This window comes from Aphis gossypii, unplaced genomic scaffold (genome assembly GCF_020184175.1).
Source record: "Aphis gossypii isolate Hap1 unplaced genomic scaffold, ASM2018417v2 Contig00083, whole genome shotgun sequence".
NCBI lineage: Eukaryota > Metazoa > Arthropoda > Insecta > Hemiptera > Aphididae > Aphis > Aphis gossypii.
This window is the reverse complement of record NW_026083006.1, coordinates 24,463-36,701: the sequence shown is the minus strand read 5'-3', so window position 1 is coordinate 36,701 and position 12,239 is coordinate 24,463. Positions and strand designations below refer to the sequence as shown.

At 28.5% G+C, this 12,239-nt stretch overlaps 1 protein-coding gene and 1 pseudogene across 1 annotated transcript; one reads left to right on the top strand and one right to left on the bottom strand.

Moving 5' to 3' along the window:
* Positions 1-60: 60 nt before the first annotated feature.
* On the bottom strand, positions 61-542 carry LOC126553146 (clumping factor B-like). Its single transcript, XM_050208316.1, has 2 exons — positions 494-542; positions 61-410 (listed from the first exon to the last, which is right to left on the bottom strand). Exons 1-2 carry the CDS (start codon positions 540-542, stop codon positions 61-63), a joined length of 399 nt encoding a protein of 132 aa, XP_050064273.1.
* A 4,496-nt stretch (positions 543-5,038) lies between these two features.
* LOC126553145 (probable WRKY transcription factor protein 1) lies at positions 5,039-11,629 on the top strand (annotated as a pseudogene).
* Positions 11,630-12,239: the final 610 nt, after the last annotated feature.

Here is a 12,239-nt window from a genome sequence, read left to right as displayed (position 1 = left end):
TTTTTTTGCATAGTTATTAGTGCATGTAAGTAATAAGTTGAATACTTCCTCATCCCAAAATTAAAAAAAAACATCAATAGCTGAAGTTTCATTGTTTATTTCAAATTTTGTTTCAGCTGTACTAACATCAAATTCAAAATCTTGTATATTACCAAATTTTTCATCTTCCCAATCACTTTCATCCTCTTCTGTATCAGTGTTAGAATCAGAACTTACCACACTATCACTGTCAATTTCATTATCATTATTATTTATGTTATTTTCAGCAACTGCAATATCCGGACTAGTATAACTTATATTTGAGCTTGACAGTGTTGTAGAATGATCAGCATCACTGTCAGTTATGTACGAATTACCATCACCTTGATGAGAATCTTCTGCATATGATTCGCCAGATGTTGAAAAATTATCTAAAATATAACAATAACCACATAATACCTATGGTTAGTTTTAATTTATATATCCCTAACACCAAAAATATTAAGCGACTTACCATTTTCCACGTCATCTAACATTTCCAGTATTCGGCTATCTTCATCCATTATAATAATATATTAATAAAATACGTTTAAATATAAATCTTAAATAAAAAAGTAAAATGTTTTAGTAGTAATGTTTTTAAAATGTTGTTGCTTTTCGTTTGTGGATAATAATCATAATGATAATTGATAACAAAATACGTTGTATTATGAATTTGGCGGGTTTGCCCGATAAGCGCACGTGTGATAAAGATATTATGGTATACCACCAAAGAGGTTGTATAGTTGTACATCACATAAAGTTTCATTTTTGACCCTAAATCAACATTTACAATAACAAATGCTATAGCAGTCATGCACCGGCAATACCAAAACACATAGAATGCTATAGTATGGCGTGTCCATCAACGTGTTAACAAACAAAAAAAAACAAAAGAGAGGGATGATATAAGGCTGACCTGGATCCAGCTAACGCGTGGGACGGACAATGTTTCTCAGCCTCACCAGTCGTAGCACAAACACCAATGTGAATATACAGCAAAAATGGTCGGGCACTGACGTTGGAGACTTGGTGTGTGTTGTAATACACGGCGAAGACACACCTTAATGGACGACGCAGAAACGAACTTTGTTAATGACTGTCATGCATTTAAGAACTTGATCAAATACAATATTGCTAATAACTATGATACTTTTATTGTTTAACATGTAATAGTTATCAGGACTTGTAATATGTACACAGATATTGTTAATTTTAGCTTTTTTATATTGCCTATCGACATCAGATGTATCAATAACTGGACCTTTTGATAGTTTCTTTGTATACTTATTTACTAATGAGGAACTAACAGTATAGGTCTTATTATTAGATTCCTCAATGTACCTTCTATGAAGTTGTTGAGTAAGTCTATAAGATTTCCACAACTGTCATTTGAGTAACCTAAGTTTATTTTCAAAAGGAAAAGCGCTAAATTCATCCAAAGTTCCTAATAATTTGGCATCATTTACAATATGTAGCAATCCATGAACATTATGAGAAACAAAGTGTTATACGTATAAAATTAAAAATGTATCAATAAAATGTTGCAATAGTTCTTGGCATAATCAGAATATTTTGCAAAATACTCTTACTACACAGAATTCGCATACTGACATGAAGAGTCATAATATTATCTATAACTTTTGGATGTAAAATATCTTTTAAAATAACTGGACAGGTATATAACAGAAACTGCCTTAATTCTGTGGCTTTCCATTTCTCAATAAATTCAATACTTTGGGATCTTTGAGCTAAGTCTTTAGTAATATGATATTTTATAATTTTGAAGTCAACGACAATATTTTAGCATGAGGTAAACTTACAAATCTGTAATTTGGTTTGCCTTCTAGCCACAATTTTATTATCTTCTTAAGAACACCGATGCATATTAAATGCATATAATCCAAACATACTCTAGTAATAGGTTGTTTAAAATTTTGAATATTTAGTAAAATTGATTGTCTTTGATGAAATTCTTCGTACTCATATACCTAACCTAACGTATGAATGCCTCATCGGTTCTTAAAATATTATTTTTATTTCTGGAAAACATATACGACCATTTAGAAATTCACCTTCTTGAGTACAATTGGTACAACTAAAATAACCTGTGTGGCCATTTATTTTGAGAAGAAAAGATTTTGCCGGAGTATCACAAATAATGCTATGGACATAAACTTTATATAATACATCATTAAATAAAAATCAATTGTTAACAATATTTATCATTTCATTCACAAAATCTTGAAAAAAAAATATTTGAATCGTTTGGTTTAGTAAGACCATGATAAACACCTATAACAAATATGTGTGAGCTCCCAGCTAAACAGCCCAAAATTGGTCATAATTGACTGTTACTGCTATCAAATAATGCCAAGTCATCAGTTGATATTTTGAGTCTGCAACGTGCTCTGATACTTATATTAAATATAATATATAAATTACTACATACTGTAGCCAACAATAACCATAGGGGCATAACAAACATCCCTATAATTATGCTAAGGGTGAGCAGCCAAGCAAGCAATGATCGGGTATAATAAATTGGGACCTAAAACGAAAGGTAAAAAACCAATCAACAGTATCATCGCCCGTATGCTTTCTACCCGCTAGAATATAACAACTATATGATTTATATGATTGCTGCCGGAGGCATGTAATGAATACATCACCACCCGGTAGAACATACTAGGTACGTAATTACCCACTCGGTAGAATATTATAGATGTATTATTGACGCACAGCGTCGCTCAGATAACGCAAAGCGTGGGAAGAAGCGGATGCAGGTGACGCTGACCATCAGGGACCTAAAGGTACCGCGGGAGTCCGTGGATGATATATAAGGGGGCCAAGATTAGGCACATTTCAGACGTGATCCACCAGAGTTAGAGCGAGCACCTTCACGTCACCCAGTTCAATAATTTTGTCATTTGGACGTAGAATATTTTTGTCGAAATAAAACACTAAGAAATAATTCAAAAGTCTTCATTTTTTACAAATATTCCATTCGATACTACATCATTCCATTGCTTGTACGTGGCACCTTACAAGTTCAACATTTTTAAAGTAGGGATATCCTTGATAAATATATTAATAACAATAAATTAGTATCATATAATTCTCAATTATACTTATCAATAAAAATTATTTTACGATTTGAAATTATCTATAATATTATTATACAAGTATCTACAATAAATATCTTAGGTTAATAATTTAGTATATAAAATGTTTATAAAGTATAATCTACATACAAACATACAAATAAATTGTATCACATTATAAATATATTTATATTAATACATTTTATTATATATATTGTTATTATGATAACAATTGATTTTATATTGGATGGATTAAACATTTATTATAATAGTTTTCAAAACAATAAATTACTTTTTACACTTTTATTCATCATAAATTTACTTTAGATTAATATACTTTGCAGAGTTCAGAAATATAAATTATATTAGTGTAGTAAGCTGACGTAGGTACGGAAAGCCTATAGTGAAAAAGGTCAAACACAACATCACGCCACCGGAATAGGCCACTAATCGGGCCTTCTCATTGGTAAACACCGATTTAGATTATTGTAGCAGTTTTCTATAACGGCAATCATCCTATCCTAATCAGGGCATGTCTCCATATAAATAGGAGCCATTCACAAGCTCTGATCAGAGAAGTCTTACAAGTCTTACACACAACGTCTCACCCATGCTTACCCGAAGCCTCTAGGGAGACGTTCTCACAACACTTACTCTCCGTAGAGTTCTATTCCGTCGAAAAACTTCTAATTATAATAAATATATTAATTAATTTGATACGGTTCAAAAAACAGTTGTAACTTAACGTTTATAAATCAATAAAGTCTTAATATTTATTATATATATCTTTTCAACCTCTTCCACTCCAAATAGCAGCGAACGTGCACTCGTCATAAAAGAAGCGTGTACAAACCCAGCGGTGAGAGCGACGGGTTACTACAATGTTATCGATGACCAGCAGCGTATCTTCTGACTACTAGATATCCATTCCATTGTCTCATTGCGAAACTGTCCGTTCACGCTCAATTATAATAATATTTTATTACCGATCGCATTTAGATCAACCGACAAACGATCATCATTTTTTAAATAGTAGTTATTGATTATTAAGCTGTTATTTTAACTATTTTATCTTAGAACCATATGGAAAATTTGTATAAAAAGGTAAGTTGTATTTCATTCCATATCATAGCATATTTCGTGAGTAACAACTAACAGGCACGCCTCTGGCCAAAAGGATGGTACACACATATGCGTTGTCTTTGTCTTACAAAAATACATCACAAATTTACAATTTACAAATTTAAAATTATTACAATGGTATTCCAGAATCGATCAATGAAATGGGTAGTGGTGAAATTTACCGACACCAAGGAATTTAGTGTTCTTCCGGTAAATTGGCTTGTGGAAATCCAACTGAATCATGGACATAGTACCAAATTAAAGTGCTCAGCAGCAACACAACTTACGGTTAGAAAAAACAAATTTAAGTAAACCTAGGATTCTAAAGGCACGTACACACTAGCGTAACAAAACAGTGAACATGTAACACGTAACAATATTCGTGTGACATAAGAGTGCAACAAATCACCGATCCGCCGATTGTCGGTATTTTGGCGAAACATCAAAGGGTGATACGCGTTCACGTTACAATATGTATGGACGAAATGACGAACATAATCATGTAACACCTTACGAATATAGCATACAAACATACATTATTTTGTATCAAAAATTAATAAAATATATGCCTATATAATATCGATATTCGATTGTCGAAATAATTATTTATACCTACTAGTATGATATTATTGTTATAATGTTATGCATACTAATATTTATAAATAACCACCAAATTGCAGCGTACATTTTATTTTCCATTTTATCATAATAACAACATTCATTTAGTTGACGATTAACCTCCTAAGACAAACCATAGTCCTTTAATACCTATCGTTTAAATACATTTTGTAACTATGGTAAATTGGACAAATGAAAATGTATTAAAACTTATTGAAGTTTATCGTAGTAAGGAAATAAAATGGAGCCCTACGAACAAAAATAATTTAAATAAGATTTTGAAAATGATGCTTGGAATGAAATCGCAAGTGAATTGTCCGATCATACTTCAACTGCAATCACTGCAAATGACTGTAAAACTAAAATTGTGACAATACTTGCTGCGTATAGAAGAGAAAAAATGAAAATACGTAAAAGTATAGGAACCGGTTCAGGTAAACTAAATTATAGTTAATTATAAAATTTTGTTCACTCATAAGGTGCCGAAGATGTGTATAAGTCATCATAGTTTGCATTTGAAAGTCTAGAATTTTTAAAAAACAAAGATACTCCTCGACAAAGAAGATGCACGGTAAATTTAGAAATTTTTATATGGTTATAACTTATAAGTAATTTTAAAAATATTGGAATGTTTTTATTTCGTGTTTATTATCAGCTAATTAAAAAAATAATAATAACATATTAAACTAAAGTGATAAATATAACTACTGATGATAACATTATTTTTTAATACGAGTATTTAAAATATTTTTAAAATACCTATTTAAATTATGCATATTCTTCTTGCCAACTAACATAACCTTCATTACTACAGTAGTGCATTACTTCTTTTCGTATTTCCATCAAATTTAAAGTAGATTTACGAGTTACTCTCTTTATTGGTCTAATGTATTGTATTTTTTCATTATTAGTGTTCCTCCATGTTCCTTCAATGAAATTTCCATTTACTTCAGAATCGAATATTCCATTTGGGGTATAAATAGCGGCTGAATTATTATTTCTTCTTAAAAAATTATGGAGATGTGCTATAGTCGTAACAACTAGTTGTGATTTTTCTGGATTTAATAATAGAGGTTTTCGGAGAACTCTAAATACAGATTAAATAATAACGAAAACATTTTCCACTACCCGACGTGCTCGAGAAAGTCTATAATTATATATTCGTTGCGGCGTGCCTTTAGAATGTAAGTCAGGAAAAGGTTTCATTATATTTTCTGTAAAGAAAATGCTCCATCTCCAATAAAAAAATATGGTATTTTTTTATGTCTACCTGGTAGTGGAGCTAATAATGGTAAATCTAGTGAATTCGATTTTAATCTTTTATTAAGTTGACAATCCTGAAATACACCTGCATCTGAAATTCTTCCTTGGCAACCTGCATCGACGAATATGAAATTATAGTTCGCATCAACAACAGCAAATAAGACAATACTGTATGAAGATTTATAGTTAATATATTCACTCCTAGTATTGATAGGAGCTTGGATTACCACATGTTTTCCATCCATAGAACCCATTGTGTGTGGAAAGTTCCACTTCCTTTCAAAATCATTTGCAATTTCCAACCATTTTTTTTTGGTGTATTAAGTACCTGAAGTTGTATATAAAATAATACGATTATTATAATATAATAATACAAATAAATATTTAAACAATCATATTTCATAGTAATCATTTGTTTAATTAATTTTAATTACTTTGTGTATATTATTCAGCATAAATTATAATTGATTTATTTTTTCATTATGTTAAAAAAATATTTATTAAACTACCTAATTAATTTAAGTTAACATTTTAAAATTGATTATTATTAATATATTATATACAGGGTGCTCACCAATTTAGAGAACACTGAATTTCTCGGCTGGAATTTTTTTTATAAACTGGTGGTATATTAATACACATTTTTTGATATATTTCAAAATTTTTTTATATTTTGATCTGCTATCTATTTTTCTACCATGCTCAGTAAAAACTTTTTTTAAAATAATAACATCTATTTTGAACATCATATTCGGATAGGTCTATTTTTTTAAGCAATTTTGATGTATCAACTATGGTTCTAAATTCAAAATTGACTGAATAAGAGCATGTCAATTTTGATAAATAATAAATTTTTTTTATTATTTTAAAAAATTTATAAAATCATTTATAATTAATTCTTATTAGTTACCTTTTGAATATTTGTACGTATTTTTTTTAGTAGTGTTATAATTTTATACCCATATTATGTTAGTCTTGTTTATGGCACTTCTAAAAAAAAAATGTATAAATATTTAAAAAGTAACCATTATGAACTAATTATAAACGATTTTATAAATTTTTAAAATAATAAAAAATGTATTATTTATTAAAATTTACATGGCTCTTATTCAGTCAATTTTGAATTTATAACCATAATTGATAGGTACATCAAAATTGCTTTTAAAAAAATAGACCTATCCGAATATGATGTTCAAAATAGATTTTGCTATTCAAAAAAAAAAGTTTTTACTGAGCATACGCAGACCAAAATTTCAAAAAAATTTGATATGTATCGGAAAATGTGTAATTCTATACCACCAGTTTGTAAAAACAAAAAATGGATTTATTCCAAAAAAATCCGGAAGAGAAATTCCCTAAATTGGCGAACACACTGTATATTATAATAAGTAAAATTGTGCATGTTTGACATTTTTACTTTAAATAAATAATAATATTTTGTGGTATCATAATCATTTTTATTAATTCTCATGCACACATTATTTACAATCCCCGTAATTTATTTTAGATGTCCGATGATAATGATCCAACCAAAATTAACCAAATTCATACTGAAGAACTACAAATTCATTCTAAAGAATCACAAATTACCTCTGAAAATCAAGGTTCATTAACACAGCCATAAAAAAAAAAAAAATATCAAAGAAGATGGTAGACTAGATAAAGCGCTTAAAATTCTAGAAACGGTGGCATCAGCCTCATCTGTAAATAATGAAAGTCAATCATTTGGACAGTTTGTTGGAAATAAATGAGAAAAATACAACCAACAAGTTAGAAGTATTGTTCAATATGAAATATTTTATTTAAAGCAGATTATGGATATTTTAATCAACAACAATCAACATATCAAAATAATCACTACATTTCTGATCCTTCAACTCATAATTATAATTATCATCCACAAAGTTATCCGATGAACATGCATTTTCCTTCATTGCCATACTCATTTCCAACTCATGATACTAATATTACATTTACACCAGTACCACAAACATCTCCAGCTACAATTACACAAACATCTCCAGCTAAATTTACACAAACATCTACACTAGTTCCGTCACCCGCAAGTTTACATTTACTTCTGAAGAAATGGATTTCAGTGATATTATATAAATGTAATTATTATTTAATTCTGTGAAAAAGTTAACAGTTTAAATTAGCCCTGTTTTTTTTCTCTTATAGTTACTTTTAGTTGTTTAAATAATATGTTATTTTAACATTATATATGTATCGTTCTGATAACATAATATATTACGTACAACATTTATACTATTGTTGTATGTGGCATTTGCCAACAAATAATAATAGAAAAATGTTACTTCTTTGTTTAAATTACGTAATATTAGGCCAATGAAGCAAATGAGCTGAGGCAGCACATTGTAAAATAATATTTAAGGACGTAAGCACCATAGGATAGGGACAGTGCGGGTTTCGAGTGAGAGACGGCACACGTTCTTATTTTTGTGTGTTTGTTTGTGTGAATAATAAAGAAATCCAAAATAGTGTGAATTGTTCTTTAATCTTTTTGTGTACCATTGAGATATAGGCATACTGCAGTGGCGCCCAACGTCATTCGTAATCCACTACCCGGATTTCTATTGAACACTTGTGTTTTTATGTTTTTGTTTTTTTTTGTGTAGATTAAATACAAGTCATTTTTGTGTTTTACTTTCATACATATCGCGTTTTGAACATTTTTTTGAATTCTCACGGCAGGAAGACTACGACCAATTGTGATCATTTTGGTGTTTTACGCACTCGAGGTGAATATTTGTATTTGGTTATAATTGATATATACGTGATCTATTTTTTATTTTTCGTTTATCAATATAACATATATATATATTTATTTTTAGATTCTGAACGAAGTGATGAATGTATTGATTTTACAATGATGTACGTTTTTTTTTTTTGTTTTTTTGTTTTTTTTTTTTTTTTTTGTCTGTATACAGCATAACTAGTCGAAATAATGACCCAATTTCAAACTATGGGGGTGGTTTCCGATGTAAAAGTGAATATCCTTGGTGCATATACAAGTAAAAAGTTAACATTTTCCAACAGTTTTCAAAAAATTCGAGAAAAACAAAAAAAAAAAATGACGGAAAAACGAGAATTTTTACGCAAAACCAGTTTTCGTCAAAATCGATTTTTTTATTTTGCTCTAACTCGAAAACTAATCGATGTAAATACTTGAATTTTTCACAAAATGTTTATATTAGCGTTCTCCATATACAGTTAATTTTCAAACTTTTTTTGAAATATTTATAGACAATTGAAATTTTCAATTTTTCTAATTATTTTTTTTTTTTAAATAACGATAAAAATTTTTTGGCTGACCAGAAAATCTTGAAAATTTAATACAAGGTTTCTTATAAGTTGTTCTTAAAGTGATAAAAAAAAATCCGAAATCGTAAGTCACAATTTTTTTTTATAAGTACTTAAAGTTCGAATTTATACGAATATGTCAAAATAGCTTAAATTTGCAAGTAATTTTGTGGTTGGAAAATCGTAACAATTTTTTCTTTTATAACTAATTTTGAAAATTTGGTACAAGATTCTCCATAAACTTTTCTTCGAATATCTTTAAAAAAAACTCTACCGGATTCAGACAAAAGATTTTTATGAGTGTTTGAAATTTAAATTTTTACAAAACCGCGTTAAATAACGGTTTAGCCTCAAACGATTTTTGATATTTGTTATTATTCAAAAAGTATAAGTAGTAGATACTTGAAAATGTTACCAGTTATTTAGATTGGCATTTTCCTTACATTATTTAGTTTTCAAAATATTTTGAGTTTTTTTGAGCTATTTATAGACAACTGAAATTTTCAATTTTTCTAAAAATTTTTTTTTGAAATGTCGATAAAATTTTTTTGACCCTATCAAAATACTTGAAAATTTTATACAAAGTTCCTCATATGTTATTCTCATAGTGATTAAAAAATTATAAGAATACATAGGCACAATTTTTTTTTATAAGCATTTTGAGTTCAAATCTTGACGAAAATTCGTCAAAATTATGAATATTTGCAAATTATTTTGTAGGTATAATTCATAAAAATGTTTGTATAGGTAGCTAAGAGTTGAAAATTTAATACAAGATTTTTCATAAGTTTAGCTTACAATAATTATAAAAGAACTTAAATTTTGGTGTATTCAGGCCATAAACATAAACCACCTTTTTCACCAACCATTGGAAATTATATCCTAGGCTGACAAATCATCTTCGTTCAGAATCGTTTTTGTATACAATGATACCTATCATTGCATTCAAATTTAACCTACCCTAGTCCGAGATCCACCCCATCCCCTAATGTACAGCAGAACGGTACCCACTTGCCCGCTTTTTTTTTTGATTTATTATTAGCGTTAATTAATTATATTTTAATTTTTAGTAAGGGTAGTAATTATTTAATTAGTTTATAATTTAATATAATTAATCTAGTAGTATAAATTGGCTGTATAAACACTCCAAATAAATTTTTCTAACAATATATTTTACTAACTCAATATTTTGGAATTTCAAAAATGTTATAATTTTAGTTAAAAGTAATTAATTAAAGTTAACACATTTTATATGACCAGGTATAGATATAGGATTATTTAAACTAAGTTTTCAAATTTACAGTTTAATGAATCAACTTAAAGACCCTGGATCGGATCTTTCTATTACGATAAATACGGCAACAGATATCTATACTCTCAAAAAACCATTTTTTATTCAATATTGCGAAAATAAAAATCTAAAATCTACTGGAACTACTACCGAATTAAGAGCTAGACTAAGTAGATATTTAAGAGGAGCTATAACTTTGGAAGAAGTGGATGATTCATTAGACGTTGAAAAACGTAATATAATTCTTAACAATTCGATCACTAATAAAATGTATTTAAAAAATTTACTTAAAGACGCTGAGCTATCCGATTCAAGTCCCGATCAAATAGACAACAATAAAAGCTCACCAGCTACTTACTCAACATCATTAGCTCTATACGACAACTTAAACAATAGTTTAAATTCTTTTTCAAATAGAGTTGGAAAAATCTTAGAAAATTCAAACACATCTGGTAATAACTCTCAAGATCAAAGCACCCAATTATACCAAAATACCTTAATACATCTTGAGGATTCTATTAATTCTCCCGAAAACTTAAAACACATATATCAGGAAATAGGGCTCAACAAAAATAACTCAACTAATAATCAAGCTAATCCTAATTTAAACACTAATTCTATTCTACCCACACCAATTGCACCGAGCAAAAGAAGAATGAATAAAAAAACTCTAATGATTAAACTTGATAATTTCACTGGGACCGAGGACGTTAGGAAATTTTTTAAGCAATATAATAAGATTAGTGACATTAATGAATGGAATGAAAATGATAAACTAAAATATTTTTCAATTTTTGTAAAAGGCACAGACAATACCTTTTTAGAAAATCTTGAAGACCAAAAAGATAATTGGTCATGGAAAGAATTAGAGGACATTTTTTTTAAATGAATTTCAACCCATAGGACATGACACTATATTGCAAATGAAACTAGAAAAACGTAGACAAGGAGAAAAGGAATCTACCACAAGTTTCTTAGCTGAAATAGAAAGTTTATGTATGCAGGTAAATAACCACATGAGTGAAAAAGATATTTGTGGATATATTTTAAAAGGTTGAAAGGATAACATTTTACAATATATTTCAATGCAAGACAATAATAGCTTAAAAAAATTAAAAGAAAATTTAAAAAAAATATGAACTGATGCAGTTTAGGATAAAAAAAAAAAAAAAAGTGATATGAGTGAATATACAGAAATTCTAAATGAACAAGTATTACAATTAAACCTAAAAACAAAAGATATAGAAATAGAGAATAATGAATTGAGAAGGCAAATAAAGGACAGTTTTCTAGAGATCGAGAGAATAAAATAAATATAAACAAATTAAGTAACGAAATACAAAAAATAAATTTATTAGGAAAAAGATCGGTATATTTTGATGACAAAAATGAACAAAAAAATAATAATCGTGATTACAATGAAAACAGAGGACGAAATTACAATAGGAAAAGAGACTTCTACAATGATAACGTGAGCACCGAAATAACAGTCCATACCC